The following is a 23646-nucleotide window of genomic DNA, read 5'->3' on the forward strand; positions in this document are numbered from 1 at the left end:
AGGTCCTCCTGGTCCTCATCGTCGTAATCTTGACACTTTATGAAAAGTTCCGATGGACTGCGAGCAGCCCGGAATGTGTTATGTATTTCATCATCCGAGGCAGAATCATCCTCATTGCCAGAGGGAAATAGTTGTGGCGGTGGTTGAGTGGCTGGCGGCACTGTAATGGTATCCAAAACAGCGTGACGACGCTGCAGGAATGAATCAGACAGAAGCAGGCGTTGGCGTAGAAACAGGCACCAATGGAAGAGATGCAAAATTTGGCGTGGACGAGAGACCTGCCGTTGACGAACCAGCCAACGCCGTCGCCAAAGCCGCCGTCGACAAAGCCGCCGTCGACAAAGCCTTAGTCACCGTCGACGAGGAGGATCTCTTCTTGATCGTCGTCGATAAAGATTGAGATGTCGACGGGACAGCCACAGGTTTCTTCGCCGTCGGCGAAGATATAGGAATAGTCGACGAGAAAGATTTTAAGGAGACACAAACCAACGTCGGCGAAGATAGCGTCGACGAAGCCGCCGTCGACTGCATATGGAACCTGCTGGAAGACGTAGCCACCGTCGTCGACAAAGTACTATAGGCAGCAGATTTCGTCGACGGAGTGACCATCGACGAGCCCGTCGACAGTCTGGCACGTTTATGAGAGGAAACATGCGCTGGGAGAGCCACAGACGCCTGAGAGTGAGATCTCGGGGGCGTGGGCGTAGCAGCAGAGTATGGTGGCACTTTAGCAACCTCCAGAAGGTGAAGCTTCCCCTTTTTAAGAAAGGGGGAGGGCAAGTCATGCACGCTGCTACGCTTAGAGGAGGCTCCAGTGCGTCCAGAAGCCACACTTCCGGCGTCAGAAAGAGGATTATCTGTGACTTTCAACTTCTGTAGCCACCGAAGGAGGCGGCCCTCTCTATCCTTTAGAGTCTTCTGAGAAAAAGTCCTGCAAACTTTGCAGTTTCCTACCTCATGGTCTGGATAGAGGCAGTATATACACTTCTCGTGAGGGTCCTCTGAAAAGAACCTCAACTTCCCACAAGAAGCGCAAGGACGGAAAAGAGACTTCTTACTTGAAAACATCAGGAAAAGCTGAAGATATCCAAAACCAGAGAAAAACTGAGCAGAGCTCAGGGAGACTCCCTTCACACGACGTGCGGTAGAAAATCTGAGGGCCTGAGCTTCTGAGGAGAAGGTTCTAGAGGGTGTTTGCGCCTGATTGGGTGGAGTTTGGACTATAAAAACGACATGGATATGTCAGTAAAGTGATTTCTTTTTCAATGCATTCCTATGTGTTAATGTTATCCTATGGTACTTTTGACTTTGTATGTGACAGACAGACAGACAGACAGACAGACAGACAGACAGACAGACAGACAGACAGACAGACAGACAGACAGACAGACAGACAGACAGACAGACAGACAGACAGACAGATGAGGCATGAGGCTTATTGCTTTTTTTATGTACCGTGGGACTCCCACTTCGACGACGGGGAATATTCAAGCATGTGATTCAATGAAAGACACCCCAATACTGGAGAATATTTGTTCACACTGGAAAATCTCTTGGGAACAATTTTCTTTCGTCAGTCAGATGTTATATCAATTAGGTGGTTTTGGAGACGGAATTAAATGTCGCTCAAAGGACGACACTGGTGTTGGCGTTTTAGGTGGTGCAGAGTACTCGGGTCAGCACCTTAGACTGGCATTGTTGGAAGTGGCACAGAAGCCTAAGCCATTGGCGACACAGCAAAGTGTGGCACTCTCAAGGCAGGAGCAAGCACAAGCATAAGTGATGGAGTTTGAAAAATATAAATACAATTTCTATGTGGGAAACGGCTCCAAAGAGGAGGAAAAGACTGGCAATGTGGAAAAGCCCCAAGACTCCTAATTTCCAGAAAGACTACTTCCTTATGGTGCGGTTTTGTAGGAAGACCACTTCAGCGTTTGCTCCCCATCGTAAAACATACCTGAAGGAAATACCAAATTGGCATATCCCTGTGGCCCAGCCAGCTTCTAAATGAGGCATGGAAAAATATGAACTGATAGAAAGCTAGAGCACCTTTAATATCCCAATGTCAGGCAAAGTCATGGCAGAAGCTGTATGGAGCCGCCTAGTGACACTGGAGGGCTACGGCATATGGTGAGGAATCTGCAGGAAGAAGTATCCTTTAGAACAAATTTCTCCCTTATGTAAGTTACATATTATGCACCACATAGTTGAAGTAGGCCCCTCTCAATTCGGTTATGGTCTCAAATCTAGCTGGCATACTGCTAAAACAGTGTTAACCGTAAAAGATCTTGTGAAGGTTATTCTTCCTGCTTTTATTTGATCTTGTCAGTTCACATCACATTATAACATTCTGAAACATCCTAATGCATAGAGGACAATTTTACAAACTTTTTGGCAAAAAGCAGGGCAGACTTTGAACGAACCGTGTTGTAGCAGAACTGGGTGCTCATCCATCATTAGAATAATCAGCAAGTGGTTGTCCTAAAGCCTACCATAGCTACACAGTGACATTCTGCTTCTTTGGACAGGTGGCCTACCGCATTGAAGCCACTAAGGAATGTCAGTAACATCTACTAAGCTGCTTAGAATTTAGAGGCAACAAATACAAGAAAGCTGATGAGTAAGTAGCTGTCACTGTCTTTAGTTGGATGCTTCAATAATTCCTCTTACGTTAAATCGAAGGATATTAGCGTCTCCTTTTGTTCTATCACATATGGAAATCAGTTAGGTCTCCTTTTATGAAACTTTAATTCACGCTTCCCTGACTCAGCTTTTGGAAGATCGCAGAACAGAAAACCTTTCAAATCCAGATGCACCAAGTACAAACCATTTTCATGCTGAGCTCGCAACTTGGAGGGAGAGCAATTAGCCCTAATATTTCACAATGTATAGGGCAGGTAGTGCATCATTCCACTACGGAGCTCAGTATTGGGAGCACTTTGGAAGGAAAGAACATTTACCACTAAATCTTTTTATTTTCTTAACCAACTGAGACATTTTCCATTTATTCGAAGCTAGGCCTAAATGGGAGTCAAATTGAGGTTACAATAAAAAATAAAAAAAGGGTCATGAAAAAGTTACTTACCCTATAAGCGTCTAATAGCACGCAATGCTGTAGATTAACAAGCTCTGCATACTGCAACCTAATTTTGGGCCCGGACATTTGTTAGTTGTTTTCTTCAAAGAAATCTTGAGACACAAAATGTGCTGTCTCCCTTAGTGGAGGATGCTCATGGACAGACTCCATGTTAGATTGCTTTTAACTCCGTGTACAAGAATGTGCATTAAGTATTGAGTAAGAGTAGCATGGTGCACTATATGTATTGTGCAGTGTAAACAAGATAACCACAGAAGAGACCTGCTATCATTATATGCTTACGGGGAGAAGGGTAGGCACATATAAGCTTCGAACTAATGCTTAGATGAAAATTTTCAGTTCGTAGTATGTATGGTTATAGATACACATGCTCTGCATAGAATCTAAAACAGGACCATGCTCAAGTTATGGCTAGCCTGTTGCTGATGCAAATGCCTGTCCATAACACTGTCCGACCAATCATAGCCTGTCTGTGGGACAGGATGCCCACACTACAGTGTTTGGTGAACGTGTGTGGGTGGCCACTTTGCAGATGTCAGCTAGCATGATGTTGCTTAAGAAAGCCATGGTTCCTCCTTTCTTATGGGTGAAGTGTGCCCTGGGCAGAGCAGTTGGAGTCTCTTAGCTTTGTGGTAGCAGGTTTGGATGCACATGATTATCTGATTTTGCAACACCAGCATTAGAGATGGGATGGCCTGTGTGAAGCTTCGCAAAGAAAAGCTGGTCAGACTTCCAAAAAAGCTTGGTCCTGTCAATGTAACACATGTGTTCTTTACGTCTAGGGTGTATAGAGCTCTTTCAGATACAGAGTGTATGCAGAAAAAGACTGCCAGCTCTATGGCTTGGTTAGGGTCGAAGTAGGATACCACCTTGGTAAGAAATGTAGGATTGGTTCTGGGGGAAGTGTGAGACTCCATAGATTAGAACGGAAATGGGGCCTAAGTTTCTATATACCATAGAACACAAGGTGAATGATTTGTTGGAGCAAGAAACAGTATGGCTGTGCAGAACAGGAACAAATTTCACAGGACTGTGCTCTGGATTAAGATCTGCTAAGCACTGGCCAAAAACCAGTACCCAGAGAGCCTATGGGCTAACTCAACCAAAGCGAAGGTTGCTACCTATGAGGTGGCATGTGGGGGCACATATCCTTTACCAGGCGGTGAAGTGGGCAACCCTCCAAACAGTCACAAAGCACTATTGTCTGGACAACCATGTCAGTTGAGGTGGGCACTTTGCCTACTCGATTCTGCAGAACGTTTTTTAGGTTGAGTCAATTCACTGACCCACCACCTGGGAGACACTGCTTTTGATATTTATACAAAATGTGAGGAATTTGCGGTTAGAAGTCTCTAACAGAAGAAAAAGTTTCTTAATTTTGATAATGCTCTTTCTGGTAGACACTAAACGCAGATTTCTCACCGATTTCTCTCATTCTCCCTTTTCTGGGAACTGGATTCTTTTCATTTTAAAAAGTCAGAAGTAGAGATCTGCACACTGGTCACTACAAACCTAAAGTGAGGATTCTGTGTTCGCAGACAGTTGAGAAAGCAACCAATGTCAGTGTTTATGAATGGAGCCTATTTAGAGCCATGCTTCTCACTTTCAGAGCGGAACACTGTAGGTAGGAAGCTGCGTGGCGCCAACTGTCAGCGCAGAGGTACTGGTTACGATTTTCAGGATCCAGTCTGGCATCTGGAGAGTATTTAAAAGGTGAGGAATCTATGGTTAAAAGTCTCTATCAGAACGAGTTGATGACTGGGCTGAAAAAGTGGCAGCAACAGAGGGAATGCCAAAGTATGATTGATTGGTATAGACTTTCCCCATAACTGTGTTTAACTGGGGACCCAGATAAGTCTGAATCTGATTAAGTTGGAAATGGGTCTTGGTGGCTTTTACAGTTAATTCCAAACTATGCAGCACAGAAATCATTGACTGCGTGTTGGCTAGGCATTGCTGACTGCAGCCGCTCTTCAACAGCCATTCATCAAGGTAGAAGAAATGTGAGTGAACACCCTTGGAGCTGTAGTGACCCCAAAATGGAATTACTTTAAATTGGTACTGGTGTCCACTTACCACAAAACTAAGGTATCTGAAGTGAACTGGGTGAAGAGGTATGTGACAGAAGGTGTCCTTGAGGTCAAGCGCTATCATATCATCATGTTATTAGAGCAGAGGGATGACATCCTGTGGGGTAATTATATGAAAATGTTACAAACGGATATATTTGTTGAGCCCTCTGGTCTAAGATAGGCCTGATGGAGCGATCATTTATGGGGATGAGTAGACACCTTTTTTCTGATGTTGTAGAGGCACTATCCCTATTTTGCTTTTCTGGAGAAACACATACACCTCTTACTCAAGGAAGATTCTCTCTGCTGAGAACCTGCCGGTGGAGAAGGAGTCTGGGAGCAGTAATGAGAAGTTGTAGGCACTAGAAATGGTAAATCACTGCTAAAACAAACTAGTCTAATACAGTTTGCTTCCAGTGATAGAAGAAATCTCTCCCCCAGAAAGGTTACAGGTTATATGGTGTGGGGGAGGTGATGGAAAGTCACTGCTTAGAGGTGTAAGCTCCTTTACTGGATTCACCTATGCCCTTGCCTCCATTGTTAGCCCGGTAAGTACCTCAGGTGTAACCTCTGCCTGTCTGCAGGTGGAAGATCAGCTGCTGTCTCTGGTAAGACGGAGGTTGGTCTGGTGAAGTGGGGTTGGGTCCTGTTGCTTGTGAAAGCAGCCTATTACAGCTGGAGTTTGCAGGACAGCCATAGACGTTTCCATTTCCTTAATTTCTTTCTGCCCTCTTGTCAACCAGAGGGGGGGGCTATGGCGGCTTGGGGAGAGGGGCAAAGAGATGATTCCCTAAAATGGGAAGTTGAAGAGATTCTGCTGGATCTCTGTATTGAACTCCAACATGTGCAATGAAGTGTGGGGTCTGAGGAGGATGCTGGTGTTGTTGCCTCTAGAGGTTGTGTCCTTGGCGCCAAGCACACAATGAATGTTGGTGTTAGAGATGATCTTGCCCTTAGCCACTATACGCTAAGTCCCCCGCCATATTCTCCTCAGCTGTCATCAGTTGGTTGAAGAGTTGGTCATTTGTATCATTTGGTTTCATATGGACTGTGTGGTCAAAAACTTTACGTCAGGAACCCTATGGTCACTTCTGATAGAGGCATGGAAGATGGTGTGCATGAGCGAGGTGGTGAATGCTTAGTTGGTAGACTAGGTGCGTTAGGGTCATGCCAGTCACGGTGAATGTGCCGGGTGTTTGTCCCATGCTGTAAAATCATTGCGAACGGCACCACGCACAGCGCAAGAGGGCACAGCTTCCTTTCTGCTGCTCTTGCAGATTTTCTACTTGAGCAGCAGCTTTTTCAACGTGAACAGAAAGTTTCTCAAATCGAGTGGTTGCGACCTGCCACGATCACTTGCATTTAGAAATCCAACCACCAGCGTTGATGAATCTCGCCAGGAAACTGATTTTCCTCTCTTGCCAATTAGACATTGGCGAGCACAAGCGAGGAAAAAATCTCTCCGGGAGTTGGAATTTCCACGCTTGCCAACTTGACGTTGACGAGGGCGAGCAAGGAAAAAAAACTCAGGGGAGCGGAGTTTTTGGGAACTCCGCTTGCTCCGCGGAGTGCAGAAAACTCCACGAACAGAGCAGAGTTCACTTCCCAGGGTTAATATCAATATGACCTTTTTAGTTTATTATGACATTTTCTAAACTGTGTGCTTCTTTATCTATGATTCAAGATGTCCCATATTCTGTATGTTTTAAATACCTGTAATGGCTTTAATTTTCTGCACAATAAACAATAACCAACGAAAGATCATATTAAATGGGGGTGGGAGGATAAGACAGATTAGAGCACTGGTATCATCTTGTATGTATAATAAGGATTCATCAGTATATAAAAATCGTGTATTTAAAATTCAGATTAAAGGTTCTTCCAGTTGCCTGGGACACAGTTTTGGGATGGGCAATGGACTGATCACAATTAACAGTGCACATGAGGAAAGAAAAAAAATATAAAGTAGACAGACTATCTTATTCCTGACTTTAAAACTATTAAGCGCACAACAGCTATTTGCCAAACTTAATATGTACCTAGTTTTCAATTTTTGCTCTAAGTAAATTTAGACAGCTTGGAAGCTCAAGTTTTAGGCAAACTATCCTGTTTGCCTGAAATAGCAGTGCTTTTAGGACTTAATGCAAAAAAAATGAAATGTTAAAAAATAAAGATGTACATGTTGTCAAGTACCAAACAAATGCAATACTTGGGGGACTGTTTTCTTGCCATTGTATATTTCAGGGCCAAAATCTACTGCATTTCAACATAACGCTGAGTACAGGTACTCTTGAGTCAACATCTCTCAATTCCAGATACAACTAGCAGATTGCAAGCTACATCCTCCACTTAGAGGGCTGGACATTAAAAAGATTTATAGCCAGACTATTTGGATCAAATTACCCCCATCACACTCTTGCAGGCTCAAGCACAAGACTTCGAGATCAAAGATAAACAAATACATATTCATCACCCAAATGTAACTGCATCACAACCTGCCATAGTAAAATACAATTTGCCCAAGCAAGAGCTAATTTGGTTGCCGAGTGGAGAACTAGTCTTAGTTATATGTAAAAAAAAAAAAAAAATCTATTTTCTCCTCAAGACATTTTATAACATTCCCACATTTAACTGGCAAATACTTAATAGCAAATGTAGTCCCCTCTCCATCATTCCACAACCCGTTTTTGAACATAACATTATACTACCACAGAACTAGGGACAACCTAAAAGGGACTTTTCAAATTTACAGGCACTTAGAGAGAGTCTTGGGGCCTACATCATCAGTCTCACTTAAAATATTTCCTCTCTCACAAATAAACTCAGGTGGAAAATCAGTGTGACCTGCATGCATTCGGAGGCACGATGGTCTCCAACTTCAGCTTGTTTCAATACTTACACTGTATACCTGTAAGATCCCAGAATCTCCTCACCTCTTGTGTGATAGGCCAGAGTACCACAAAACTCAAGAGTTTGCATACAAGCCATTTGATTCTGTAGAAGGCACCTCACCATTAAGCCCCTACCTCAGACTTGAATGCTGGCTTACCCAATTTCCTTTGATTCTTGCAAAAAACTGGGAAGAGGTTATACAATGCACTGGCTTGCATGAATTGGAAGTATGGGAAAGTACCATTTGTGGTTCTATTTTACGCATTCCTCCCAAATAGTAAGTTGTCAAGTGTTTGATGAAAATGTAAGAATTATTTTCAAGTTTAGGAGGAATTCGTAAACAAAGCCCCACAATTACTTTACTAATTTCTAAAGCCTAAATACTTTGACAATATTTAGAGCGAGCTTCTAATTAGTATTTCTTGCTTGGGTAAGTGCACTTTGATTTCCAAAGTGAGAGGATCTTATCCCAATCACAACTGAAACTCCATAAGAAGATCTAAAAGTGCTGGTGCAAGGAATTAGAACTTTGCCATGCACTTCAATTATCTACCTTAAGATTTGCTTGTGGTCTAATATAACAGGTGTCCTCTTATTAAAAACATTTGGCCACAGCATCCCTTTATTATCAGGGCATGTTTGCTTCTGCTATAATAAAGACTGCTCATATCCTTAGAAACATAATGCAGCAAGTAAACATAGGTAGCAGGTAGAAAAATGCTTCTGGTTAAATTAACAAATGCCAAAAGCTTTGAAAGAAGAGGCAGGGGACTCACCTGGGTTGTAATCGCTTAACTGCAAATCCTCTATAGGTTTACCATCAGAAGTTCGGAATGAGTCAAGAATCTATAGAATGGAAAATGAACAAATATTGTGCTTGGCAATAAAAAGGCCACCAGACAAAAAGACAAATTCACTTTAAATACTAAGAATAGTAAATATAATTAAGTGCTCAAAGCCAAAATGAATTGCCTCAGGTATTGCTCTGCAGCATACATACTACTGTAGCCAACTGTCCATCAGAATAGTCGCCAGAATTTTCTGGCTAGGAATTGAAAGATATTAAGCGGTTTGGTCTTTTTTTAATGTTTAAAGTTTAAAGAGAACAACAACTACTATAGATCCCTTATTCAAATACTTTGGTCTATGTTCACCGCCCCAACCAAGTTACCTCCCTATAATCTTAGTTCTGCAACCTCTATAGTAGACAGTTTGAAAAATTGATGGAGCAACTTTAAGGAATCACACTCCCTCTATGTTGCATCATGCCCTGTCAGTAATAGGTCAGTTCGTTTAATGAAGAAGATAGGATCCTGGATAATATTTCAGAAACACACCCAGTAGGGGAGTTTTGCTATTCCTAACATCTAGTGCGAGCAACGTTGTTCTCAATACCCAGAAGCCGCTTTTCCCCTTAAAAGCGTACAAAGTTCTGATTGACGTGAGCTTAGCATCATATATATTGTCCAAAGTCTTGGGGCCGATGCAAAAGCCCAAACTGTGAGAGTGCAGGAGCCACTCCACTAAGTTCAATGATGGAAGACTAGGATGAAGGATCTGACACTGAACATGTGTAGACATTCTAAACTGTAGGACAGCTTCCTCTATGGTCTCTCTGACAGATGTAGGTCACAGATGAACCACCACTGAAGTGACCAGTCTAAGAGCTATGATGATCATCCTGGATTTGCGAAAGGGCAGCCTGAAAATTGCTGCTAGAATCAGACAAACACATATATAAACATTTCTGGTGAGTCTCTCAAGAGGCATTCCCATTTGTATCTGGTTGACAGTACCTGGAAGTCAAGTCTGGGTGTTTCTTGTTTACTGCATCTGCGAATAAGCCTAAATGAGGAAAACCAAAATCGCAATGAAGTCCTGCCATACTTCATCATGCAATATTTCATGGTATGTACCTTATGAATGCATATGCCTCTACATATTGCACAAATGGGCGGCAGACAGCAGTGATCTATATGTTTCTTGCTATGAACCCATTTAAAAACAATTGAGCTTCCAGAAATTGAGGCCTGGAGTGTGTCCCACTTTGACTGTTTGAACAGTAGAATGTTGTTGTGTTGACGGTCTGTAAAAGTAGGGAGATGGATTCGGAAACAGGTTGAAATTACTTTAAAGCAAGAGGTGGACTGCTTTCAATTTCAGAAGTTTGATGTGATCCATGTCACCTGCAATAAAAGTTGATTGGTGTGATGCTCTATTCTACATGAAAGGCATCTGTCACAATTCTGTGACAAGATATCTTGATGGAAGAGTACATCCATGCATAGCTTCTACGATGAGCATTACCAGGCAAACTCCGAAATCACAGCCTGAAAGAGAGAATCAAGCTTCCCAAATGTCAAATACTGGCAGCAATTGTCCACCTGTAAATGCTTAATAAGCCTAGTGTGAGGTAACAGGAAAACGCTGGAAGTCACTGTTAGTAGTAGAGTTGGAATCTGATGTGTTGTCAGACACGCTTTGTTAAGAAGACCACAATGCTTCAAATGGATAGATGACCTTTGAAGGAGACACTAGTTGTGACCGGAGCATCCAACACAGATAGTTAATGATTTCCAAATAATCTTTATTCGGGTATTAAAAATATCCATAAAAGATACATATTATGAGCAGTCCCACTTCCAATAAAAATTCAAATCAATATACACCTTGCACATAAATACAATAATAATAAAAACCCAGCAATATAAACAGTTAAAAACGGGACCATTCTATACAATATTCAACTCATTCGACCGTGTAGGGTTTCCCCCAAGGCATGGAAGGAGAGACCATGTGAAATGCACGTGTCTCACTGCACAGATTGCTAGACCAATCTAAATGAGAATCTTTGAACCCTTCAGTAAGTCCAACACAATTAATCCTCCCCTCTGGTCTTTCTTAATTTTACTGCCAATCGTAAAAAGTGTACGGTGCTAAATAGGGTGAAAGGGTCGGAGGAGAGTTTGAGGAATAAAAGGGCCACTTTAGCCTGTCTAATTTTGGAGCGTCTTAGGATGGTTTTTAAGAACAGAGACCTTGGGTGAGCATAAAAGGGGCAAGTTAGGACGAAATGGAGGGTATCTTGTGGAGATCAAAGATCGCAGCCGCAACACCCTTTTAAGCTTCCATCGTGTACAAAACCAGCTGGGACTGACAGGATGTGATGCAGAAGATTTAATCTAAATCTGGTCATTAAAAATCTGTCCTGTCTGTTGTACATGTTGGAAAGATAAAATTCAGTGCCCAGACATGCTTTTGTAAGCTGATATGATCTAACTGTGATTTTCCGCCCTTCTCTGTCCTCTCTGACCCTTGCTGAATACCGCATAAAATCTTCCTTTATAACACCCGTGTCTCTGCTAACTAATGTGAGAGGTTTGTCCAAAAAAAAATTGTCACCCAGTCTGCTCAGGACGTCCCTTACGTATTTGAGCCAGGGTATTTGGGACCCCTTATCCCCTCTCATACAATCCTCCAAAATTTGTCTGCTTAGACTTGCCTCTGGATTTGTCCAAATTTTTATCCAGCAGATAATGGGTTTAAGGCAAGCCTTCTCGCTGAGATAAGTAATACCCAGCTCCTCATGGACAATGAAGGAGGGGGTGCATTGAGGCACTTGCAGAAGCCTTTTTAAGAACTTGTTTTCCTCCAGTTGGATTTTATCTGCATCTATAAAGCCCCACACCTCGCTCCCATACAGGGTCTTAGCACAACATACCAAGCTGTATAGTTGCACTATTTCATTAGGTGACCAGCGGCCAAGTCTAGTCGCATAGTTCATAATCGACCCCACCGCGCTAGGGTGTTGACTACATTTATGCCTTACTAGTGATTTGAAGTTAAGATCTTTATCGAATACAATCCCCAAATAATTAAAAAAAAATTACTTTTTCAAGTTTATGTGCTCCTATTGTAAAGCTGCAGTTCTTAGATGGCGTTTTACCCACTTCCATAATATATGATTTTGAAAGATTGGGCACTAGATCTGAGTCCGCCATAAACCTGACAAATCCACTAATAAGAACCTGTAAACTGCTTCCCGAAAGCGCCAAGAGGACCGCATCGTCTGCATATAGGAGGACAGGTATACTTCTCCTCCCAATGCAGGGGCAGTCTGCCTCCAAGGCTCCAGGCGCCTTATCTAACCCATTTATGTAAAGCGTGAACAGAAAGGGCTCGAGAATACATCCTTGCCACACCCCACCCCGGCACCGGAAGTCTTCCGTAAGGTCCCCATCATCAGTGAATCTGACCCGTGCCGTTGTGTTATGATGAAGCGTTCGTAAGCCGTGTATCAATCCTGGATCCACACCCATGGCTCCCAAAATTTCCCACAGCTTTCTTCTGTTAACGCAGTCGAATGCTGCTGAGAGGTCCATGAATGCCAGATACACGGTACCTTCCCTAGCCTGAGTGTATTTTGCCACAAGTGATAGAGATTGAGGCATTGGTCTGTCGTAGAGCGCCCATTTCGGAACCCATACTGGACGTCTGTGATAATATTTTTTTCATCAGCCCAGACCATTAAGCAGTTTAAAATGACTCTCCCCAAGACTTTCGCCATAACATCTATAAGGGATATTGGGCGATAGCATTGCGGATCATTTCTGTTTCCCTTTTTAAAAATTGGCACGATAACAGCCGTGGACCAAGATCTGGGCATACCTACTTCAATAGCTGTATTAAATACCCTGGTCAGTATAGGGGCCCAGAGGTCTACTTGACTTTTGAATAGATCGGGAGGAATCCAGTCAGGCCCTGGTGCCTCTCTCATTACTAGGCCATCTATTCCTAGTTTGACTTCGGCTACCATGATGAGCGTCCAATCACCGACGGGGAGTCCTGTGACTAAAGTTGGCTGCTCCTCTGGTTCACCCCGGTTGTGAAAGCTTGTAAAGTGCGCCACCCATGCTTCTGGCAAAATATGGGACGCCACTTGTGGTTTATTTGGAGGTTGAAAACACGGGTCATTTATTACCCTCCAGAAGCTATTCATATCATGACGCTCCGCAGCCTCTCTCAATGACTCCCAAGCCTGGTATTGTAGGGAAATTTTCCACAATTTGAGCGCCTTTTTATACCGAGTCCTACAGGCAACGATCTTTCCTCTATCCTTTGGGACTATTTTGAGTGCCTGCTTCAAGTTCCTATGGGCCCTTGAGCATTCCTTATCAACCATCTGGGGCAAAAATCGACCTGCGTATTTGTTTTGCTCCTCAAGAGGCTATCTAAATGCTTGGCAGTGCCCTCCAACGCTACGATCAAATCGGTCCTCTCTACAATGGGGTCCAAGCACCTCCACGTCTGGCTATCAGTATTGGCAAGGAGCGCTCTATGGAGTGCTATCCCATCAATGTTACTCCATTTGATTCTCCTGCCCTGATCCTTTGCCTTATATTGGCCCACGGTAGTCCTTTTATCCACTTCAGTGGTAAAAGTGATGTCCTTCAGAGACAGTACCAAAGGGTTATGGTCACTGAAGGAACTGGGCACTATCTTAAAATGGCTAACCCTACCTTTTAGTACGTTTGATACAAAGATATAATCCATGATTGAGTTGCTTCCCCGTCCCTTAAAGGAGGGAATTATTGTGTTAGCCGACCCACAATCGATCATATCCATCGTGTGGGTTAAGGCAAACTTGCCCAAAATTGTGCTTAGTGCCATGCCCTCTCTGGAGTGCTCTGTGTGCCATCCCTTGGTAGAGGGGCATGCATCCCAAATTCCTCCTTCCCATTTCAAATAAGGGCACTGATGACAGTTAAAATCCCCCCATAAGAATCAACTGGGTGCTTAAATCCCCTGTATCGTGTAGGCCCATCAATCTCTCCTCCAACTCGGCCAAATTTGGCAAAGATTGTCCCGCGTTATAAAAAATTATTAAAATGAGCTTTAAGCCCTTCTTAGAGTATCTTATACCCTCGAGACAGCCAGAGTCCCACCCCAAATCTTGCCAGCTCCCTTGCAGCGTCAGTGATACATACGTTATTAAGCCACCCTTAGCTCGGCCCATTGGTGATTTACGGGCAGGGACGAAAAACATTTTATATCCCTCCAGAAATGGCACACTGTTGTCCGTCTCCAATGTTTCCTGGAGACAGATGACATGGTATTTTTTAATAGAATCTAACCAGTCTGTATTTTGGATTTTCGCTGCAAGTCCTGCGATATTCCAGGATGTCATCCTCAACTCCTTGGGGGTTAGATCAAGGCCACTAGTCCCTCCACTCATCTTCCTTGGAGGGAAGCATATCACCGAGCAAGTTGCTTTCAGAGATGTGTCTTCCACATCCCTCTCGTACCCTGCTAAAGTGCCAACTTTTGATTCCTGATCATGTACCCCTAATGGGCTTATATCTCCCGATTTGCGATGGGTATCCTTTTCTCTCTCGATCTCACCACTCCCTGTTCTCATCAGTCAGTCTTGTTCATCCAGGGCAGAGATGCTAGAGAGAGGGGCAAATCTATTTAGTGCATAGCCAGTGGTGTCCTCCCTACCTTTCTTAATAACCCATGGCCGCTGCAAACTCTGCCCAAACTCAGGGGCGCTATCCCTGTAAAAGAAATACAGGGGGAGCATCCTTATACAAGACCCACTTACACCCTCCCCATGGCGGTTGTAGAGCAAGTCTTTGACTAAATCGGGGTGCCTAAAATTTACGATGACACAATCACCTGCAAAAAATGTTCCCACTACCCCCGATCCAAGCCACCCTCCTATAGCCATAAGGATGTTCCTGTGCTGGAATCTCCTTACTGATGTGTTGTTATATAACCAGTGCGAGGCCTTATTTATCAATGTGCTGGTCGGTTCTTCACAGTCTTTACTTAATCCTGGCACGCCTGATAGCACTATCGAGTAAGGGCAGGATTCCGGAGGTAAATCCAGTGTCTGGAGACCTGGGGTGCTCTGGACGCAGTCAGTACTACTGTTCTTAAAAGCCTTCTTAGGCTCCTCCTGTCCCAGGCGATTATCCCTAGGGTCAGACGGAGTTCGCAAATTACCCGAAGCCTTTGAGCGCAGATTCCTGTTACTGGTCTTTTCTGGCTCCAGGGTTATCTCTCTGTGCTCTCTAGCCTCGGGATCAATGTTAATTACGTCCTCTCTCCCGCCGTCAGCCACTGCAGACCCATCCTCCCTCCCCTGTGGAGTATTCCCGTATGGCTGTCCCCTGTCATGGTCTGCCAGGCTACTTATTTTCCCTTCCAGATTGGAGATTTTAGTCATTACTGGACCCAAGTGTTGAAGAAAAAGATGTTCCATTTTTTTCTCAAACGCTGAGATGATTTCATAAAGCCCATCCACCCCTCTTACACTATGACAGGTTGGACATGCTATAGTTCTTGCCAGTTCCTTTGTTGGGCTTTGTCGGCCCTCTTCGACTAGGTTTACTGGCACGAGTTGATGAATGCGACCCACCCGGATCTGAAAGCCCCGCCGAGATTAGACATCTTTTGGAGCGTGTAACTACTTCTCTGCTAGGGCTCCGTGTGGGGCCTACGTCCATTTCTGCTAGTTGAACACTAGGCCCACCCCTCGAGTCAACCCCTTGTGATATTCTATGTTGAGTGACCACCTGGGTGTCGACAATGCTGTGCATTCCCTTAGCTGCATTTTGACTAGTAGGAGACAACCCAGTTGAACCTGCTGTCTCAGGATCGCCCTGTGGGCTTGAGTCAACCAACGTTAATACGTCATTAGAGTCAGGCTGGGTTGTAGAGCTAAAGTGGCTTGAGTCAAGTAAGCCCCTCCGCAGGGCGTGGGACAAGAGGCTATATTGCCCAGGGAAGACCACTTCTTAGCTATTAGGGAATCCAGTGATAATCTCTGCTCAGTCAGCTGGATCTCATGTGCTAGCAGCGACTCAGCTCTTATAATAAAGGCATCAAGGGTGCCCTTTACCCCTCCCTCCACCCTAGACTGAGAGTTCTTACATTTAAATGAAAAGTTGAGTTGGGCGGTTGCACTCTCGGTTAATAAGGTTGATCAGGTCGTTTCCGTGTAAATGTTTAGGTGCTGGTGAGACCACCTCCTAATCGAAGAGGTGTGGGTCAAACTGAAAGAATATGCGTCTCTGGGAAAGACGTCCTCACATTAGCACTCAATAGCGGAAGAGCCGCTGTAAGAAAGTGATGCAAGCGATATTTCTTGATTTTATGCTTTTTAATTCATATTGAGTTCATATGATCATTTTCGTTGTACTTTGTGGTTCATACTGACGTTATAGTGGATTCAGACCACAATAATCCTATTGTGGTCTGAATCCACTATAACGTCAGTATGAACCACAAAGTACAACGAAAATGATCATATGAACTCAATATGAATTAAAAAGCATAAAATCAAGAAATATCGCTTGCATCACTTTCTTACAGCGGCTCTTCCGCTATTGAGTGCTAATGTGAGGACGTCTTTCCCAGAGACGCATATTCTTTCAGTTCTTAGATTTAACCATATTCAGGATATACAATGCTAGCTATCCCTGTCAGGAACCCCGCCCTTTTGTATACGCTATAATGTAAAGGGTTACAATGGCAGAGAATCAAAATTTACACACAGGTAACACTTTTGGTCAAATCTAACCCAATACAATATACTTTATGCAGGGGGAATCGTAAGTGCAACTTGATTTAAAGTCACCCGAGTTGCAGCACGGGAAACGGGATCAAGAATATACCATGGAATGGTCACAGGTCGGCAGACTCCGTAGACAAAGGAAAGGGACGTGGCCCAGCCCGGCCTCCTTTGGCCACAGACGGCCCGCCCTTTGCCCGGGGTTAGCCGGGCGGGCAATCCGCGCGCGTCCCGCAGGGCAGAATTCCTGTGTCTAGAAATACTCCTCGTGATTAGGGGGAGTGGCCTCTGCTGTTCGTTGCGCCCCGCTGGCTCCTGGGGGCTTGAGTTCGCAGTAAAGAGGGTGGCAGGCAATCTGCAAACCGGCAAGCTGCTCACGAAGCGTCTCCCGCAAAGCGGGAGGCGTGAGCGGTAAATGTAGGCCCCGCTAGATAGAGGGAGTGGCCTCTGCTGTTCGTTGCACCCCACTGGCTCCTGGGGGCTTGAGTCCGCAGTAAAGAGGGTGGCAGGCAATCTGCAAACCGGCAAGCTGCTCACGAAGTTAATGATTTGAAGTGGGACTGCAGTTAACTTTACGTGGTTGACAAGTATGGGGCAGAGTGATTCCATCAAAATATGGCAGTTTTCCAGTATGTTCTGCAGCCTCTGTCTGCCCTGTTGGCCCTTCGTCATTTTTAACGTTTTTCTTTTTTTTTTAATGATTGTCCTGGTCAATTGACTTCATTTAGTGACTCTAAAATACAATTTGTTCTTTTTCACAAAGGAAATAGACTACATTTGGCGAATATAGCTCGCTATAAAGGGTGCGATAGTGCTCGTTTGAAATTTAAAATGGCCTTTTCTGCTGATAGAAATACATACATACATACATCTACACACACACACACACGTGTGTGTGCCCTTGAGGATCGCATGCCTGGGTAGGATAATTCAGTGCTAATGAATATTACGGAGAATCCCTTTAAGGATTAGGAAAACATTGCTACCACTAACCATGTCGCTTGCAGTTGCCCCATATTCACATTATCTGCACACTCCTGCCATCTAGTGTTGGAGTTAAAACACTACAAAGAAGTAATTTTGAGGTGATTATGATAGCTCCTTCAAAAGCCACAACATGCCAGGACAGACTACCTCAGATTGTTTCGTTTTTTTTCACCATCAGGTTTAAATGTATATCAAATGAATAACAGCGTTGAATGAACCAACCAAGATTGAGCCAAAAGAGATCCTGAGGCCAGGTCGCATGAAAATGATTTGGGCAAGCTCGCCCCAGGATGCTAGTTTCCGAACGGGAGAACCTGGCCTGGCAGTTCCGGCTGGACTGTTCCCATGAGGAGCAAGGGTCAAGACTGATTTGGATATGACTGGGTCCAAATTGGAATGGCAGGGTGAGGCAAAAAAAGGATGGATTTAACCTAGATCTATGGCCGGGAGTGAAGGTTTGATTTGTTCAGCATTCCGTTAGTCATCTGTTCTTTTTAGGGCTTGCTGAGCCTCGGAGAGACATTTTGTGTGTGAGCTTTCAAAGTGCTGCTGGCTGGCCTAGCGCTTGCGTTCACGCGACCGTGCACGCGCGCTAGCCTTCAGCAGCACTTTGAAAACTCGTGGGTCATCGCGATCACTTTCGCTTTCAGAGCGATCGCGATGACGCACGCTTTCAATGCTTGTTAATTCTTCCTCTAGATATCACCTGCACATTTGCCTATACCTTGTCTCATGTATTTATTCACTGCATTACATTTTTGATGGTTTTTGATGTTGGCCTCTTTTAAACAGCGCTCCAACACCACTGGGCCAAGCTCCCACTATTGAAAACGGCATAAATAAATGCACACATAAATAAAATAAACATGGATAGTTTCAGGATGTGAATTACGGGGAAGACTTTGAACGAGGGATCGAGTCCGTATTACAATTTTGCGGAGTACTGTAGTCTGCCGATGCTAGACTCATAGAACATAAAAGATGCGTCCAAAGGGCACGTAAAGGCAACTGCTAGTAAGAACAGCAGTTGTCAGGAATGTAACGAAATCGGTTCATTTTTGCTATTCAGAAATGACCCCATGAGCCGGTATCGGCAAGCATGGACAGACATTTGTACAATTGAAGAGTGTGCAGCCTACGTGTGTTCAGTCACATAACGCTTCCTTGATGGGTCACTGACTAATAGACTGCGTGCAGACAACCATCCTAGGCGCTTCCAAATGCAACATGTTCAATCCACTGGCATAATGTTATTAGTCACTTAATTACCGAGGAAACAACAGATACAAGAAAACACTCTTTCGACAGCCATTACTCAATTTGCAGGTACACATGGCAAAAACAGCATTGGCAGAGCCAATAGGTCTCGCTTTTGGACCTTATAAGCATTTAGTTATGCAACTGTTGCATGGCTAAACACTTATAAGGTCCCAAAAGCGAGACCTATTGGCTATGCCAATGCTTGTTGCATTTGTCGCCCTAAGAGGGAAGAGTATGCCCAGACCGGGGTCCTGTGCTCGCTATGCCACTGGATTCAAGCTAGCCAGGCTGATACGGGATGATACCCAAAAACCGGTTCCAGGATGCTTGTTTCCAGCATGGGGAGGACCTGGCCTCTCAGTTTGGGCTGGCCTGTTCACACGGGGAGCAGTGTTAAGACTGGTTAGCATATGACTGGGTTCAAACAGGAGTAACGTGGCAAGCAAAAAAAAAAATCGATGGATGGAAACCCAGAGCCGAGACTGGGGGGGTGGGGGCGGCGGGGGTGAATGTTTGATTTGTTCAGCAGTCCTATCATCTGTTCTTTTTGCAACGACTAACAGACATCAGCATAAAGATTCACAAGAATGCTGAGGATATACAACTCTACTGAAATGATTCCTCTACTTGAGATATTCAGCATCTCAAATACTGCCTGCACATCACCAAGGCCTGGATGTCCAGCACCTATGTGAATCTCAACCCAACCAAGACAAAATTCCTGATATTTGCCAAAAACAAACAAACCATATGCAGTACAAACCTGGCTTGATTACATGAATCTTGATGGATTTGAAACCAAACTTTCACCGAATGTCAGGCTACTTGGATTCACCCTGGACACCAACTTCACCCTCACAAAACACGACAAAAAGTAGAGACGGCCTTGTACAAACTCTCTCTTCTTGAAGAAGAAAAAAAAAGAATCCAAACCGTTACTTCCCGAAACAACTCCAGGAGTGATGTTTAAGACCTTATACTTTTGCGACTGGATGATGGTAATGCCCTATCCTATGAACTCCTAGACTCCACAATGGCACCTCTTAGAGGCACTACAATATGGACGATTTCCATATGGGAGATTCCCGAAAATTGATTTTGAAATACAAACAATAACAAAGAGTGATTATTGCACGAAGATCTTTAAGAAAGTGCCCTCTTTTTGCATGGTTGCCCCACTTTTTGCTAAAATGCTGATATACCTTGACTGAGTGTGCCCTGGGTTCCTGCCAAACAGGTGCCCGCGAGGGCCTATGTTCTTCCCCTACAACTGCATTGAAAACAAAATCCAATTGCCACTCTCTGGCCACAGGGCAGTCCCTTGTAAATGGTACCACAGGTACTAAGGGCACTGTGGCCAGGGAAGGTGTGTGGGTGTGTGGGTGTGTGGGTGGGTGGGTGTGTGGGTGGGTGTGTGGGTGGGTGGGTGGGTGGGTGTGTGGGTGGGGGTGTGGGTGTGTGTGTATATATATATATATTCACTTAAAAAACCATAGGTTTCACACAGGTTATAGTTAGGTGGACATTTCACTCGTAAAAAACCAATGAAATTCCCCCGTTATAGTTAGTTCAGATCACTATAACTCGCGCGCCCTGCAATCCACTGCTCATGACGTCACATATTACATCACTCATGACATGGTCAGTGGCATCACTCATGACATCACTGATGACATCATCCTTTTGATAGAGTGGCGGTCGCGCGAGTTATAGTTATCTGAACTAACTATAACGGGGGAATTTCATTGGTTTTTTACGAGTGAAATGTCCACCTAACTATGGTTTTTTAAGTGAATTTGCAAGGTTTTTTAAATGCTAATTCCGAACTATAACGTGTGTGAAAACCTATGGTTTTTTAAGTGAATTTGGCCGGTTTTTTAAATGCTAAGTTATGTATGTATTATTTATTTTAAGGTTTTTCACCGTGCGATTTAAAAAAAAAAAAGTTTTTTCACCCTTCGGGGTCCTTTGGTGCGCGCCTATAGATATTTATGTACTTTTAACTGCAATTTTCTCAGGAAATACTGAACAGATTGACTCCATACATGCAAAAGGCACATGCCTGACCTGAGGACTACCTCTCTGCCAAATTTCAAGTAATTCTGTTCAGCCGTTCGGGCTGTACCTTCGACTAAAGGTCCTATGGGAAAATGCATGGGGAAAACGTGTTTTGGGACCCCCCTTTTTTCTCGGCCTCTGCTTGACGAATCACCCCGAGACTTTCAGGGTAGGAGCTGAGCGGAGCGCCCCATTAGTTTTGAAAATTTGGCGAGGATACGTCAACCGGTGCCTAAGTTATTCAAAATAGAATTTTCAGATTTCCTATGGAAACACGGTCCTAACTATAACTATCTACTGGCGACCGCCAGTAGATAATATATATATATGTGTATTTTTTTTATTTTTTTTACACACACACACACACACACACACACACACACGGCTGTGGGGAGTCAGGTGCATGGACGCCCTTTGGGGTCGGATCTTCTTACCAGCTCCTGGTCGCGGTTAGGGGGGCCTTCTGGATTTAGGTTGCAGGCGTTGGCTTGAGGCAGGGCAGGGGGTCGCTGGATCTCGGGTCAGGATCGCCATGGTGTCCTCCTCGTGGTGTTTACCCACTCGAGCTCGGGCCGTGGACGACGGGTGCAGAGTGGGGTCCACGGTGTCCGGCCGGAGCCAGAGGTTGCAGACGAATAAATCCGGTGTTCACGGGAGACAGTCTTTGTAGTTGAATCCAGGCAGGTCTTCCGGGGTTTTTGAGGTTACTGGCTGCAGGACACACCGGGATTTCGCAGGAACAGGTTTGAGGGGAAGACAGGCCGGAAGGGCTGGGGCAAAGTCAGGGTGCGTCATCCTCTTGTTAGCTGCTGCACGGCTGTTCGGTCCTTCTCCTTGTTGGAGGTTCTTGTCTGAGGAAGCAAGGTTCAGGAGTGCCCCTAAATACTAGATTTAGGGGCGTAGCAGGTAGGTAAAAGGCAGGGACCAATGGGTCTCTTCCCTGGGGTGGGTCAACAACTATTATGCCACCCTCCAGATGGAAGGGGGCACGTGCCTGTCCCTGGTTAGCTGAGTCCCCCCATCTTCAAGATGGCAAGGACTGAGAGTTGCGCTTCACCCCGCGTCCCCCACCTGTGGGGTGCAGTTGGCAGAGGTGGGCACACCTCTTTTCCTCACTTGTTTTTCCCGCTGGTTCTCCTGCCCAAAGGGGTGGGGGGGTTCAGAACCAGTGGGGACCAGTTGCTGAGAGCAGTAAGTGGCCTGGGGAAGCTCACAAGGTTGGCATGCCTTTAAAGGTTCCCCTTTGTGAACCCTGCCCATCCTGGGGGAGGAGGCTTGGCACCTCGTCCCAAGAAGCGCAGTTTCAGGCCCCAGAGAGCAGCAGGCTCTCGACCCAGGGGTCAAGACACATGTATGGTGGTGGCAGCTGAAAGCAGCCAGTCAGCATGGACACTAGTGGTAGGTTCGTTTTCAGGGGGCATCTCGAAGATGCCCTCTGTGTGCATTTTTCATTAAAACCCACACTGGCATCAGTGTGGGTTTAATGTGCTGAGGGGTTTGATAGCAAACTTCTCAGTTTTTGACAAACTCCCAGCATTATATACTCTTAATGGCAGCAATGCACTTACAATGTCTAAGAATGGACGTGGACACTGTAGGGGTACAGGGCTCATCCACCTGTACCCCCACCACTGGTATAGGGCACCCAGCTAGAGGGGTGATTGATCTATGCCAGGGCAGTGGGTTGTAGGCCTAGCACACAGGGATGTGTACGGAATACAAGGGATGTGCAGTTGCTAAGGGTAGGGAAGACCGGTCCTTTCTAAAAAAAAGTGTCCTCACACACCCCGAAGGATGTCATTCTTCATTATTGGGCCTTGCACCCGCAAAAGGGCTCTTTGGCAGAGATCTTTTTGGATGAAACCTTAGGGTGAGTGCAGGTGTTTGGGCTTGGTAGTGCGGTGAGTAAGTGAGTGGTTTAAAATAGGTCTAGGGCCGTTCTAACTAAATGTATTTATTCCCAGGGGGCCGTGGCCTAATTAAAAGTAATCTCCCCCAACTGGATATAATGTTCCTATAGGGCTAGAGTGGTGCATAGGGTCGACATGCTTCATGCCAGATTAGCCCCTAACGGGTGTGGTGGCACTTCATCAGGACCAAAGAAATGAAAATTGTGTCATTTTAGCACTACAACAAGTCTGGTTCAGTGGTTTGCAAGGTAGTAACCAGAAGCAGTTAGTTGCCCCGGGTTGAGTGACCGAGGTGAGAGACCCTTGAATGTCGGGCCTGTGCTGGCGGGGATGGCAGAGCACCTAGTTGCTCTGATGGCAGGGAGGCAGTACAACTAGCGGCTGTACTAAACTTGCTCCGGACCCCGTGCCATGTCGACTCTTCACTTTGTTCTGCACCAAGACACGCAGCCTGCAAAGGCACTGTATGTGTGTGTCAGGGTACCTGACCTCTAAGGGTGGCACCATAAGTGCTGCAGCCCTTTGAGGCCTTCTCTGGTCACAGTGTCCTGGGTACCTGTGGTACCATTTACCAGGGGCTGACCTGTGGCCAGAGATGCCAATTGGGTTTAGGCTTCAATGCAGTTTTAGGAAAAGAACATAGGCCCTGGGTACCTGATTAGCATTCAGTCAAAGAACATCAGCAATTCAGCAAAAAGTGGGGGCAACCATACTGAAAGAGGGCACTTTCTCACAATGGAATATTGACAAACCTGCAAATATACTAAAGGATAATGTTACTTAGCCAGTAAG

At 45.0% G+C, this 23646-nt stretch overlaps 1 protein-coding gene across 5 annotated transcripts in view; it reads right to left on the reverse strand.

Annotated features, from left to right (window-relative positions):
• The window catches only part of LOC146797866 (RNA-binding protein 6-like), a 1129330-nt gene that overhangs the window by 827681 nt on the left and 278003 nt on the right, over positions 1-23646 (reverse strand). For all 5 annotated transcript variants that reach the window (XM_085625068.1, XM_085625070.1, XM_085625069.1 and 2 more), the window contains one exon: positions 8838-8907. In XM_085625068.1, the coding sequence (XP_085481194.1) occupies positions 8838-8907 (70 nt within the window). The remainder of the gene's footprint in view (positions 1-8837; positions 8908-23646) is intronic.

This window comes from Triturus cristatus, chromosome 9 (assembly GCF_964204655.1).
Source record: "Triturus cristatus chromosome 9, aTriCri1.1, whole genome shotgun sequence".
Classification (NCBI taxonomy): domain Eukaryota; kingdom Metazoa; phylum Chordata; class Amphibia; order Caudata; family Salamandridae; genus Triturus; species Triturus cristatus.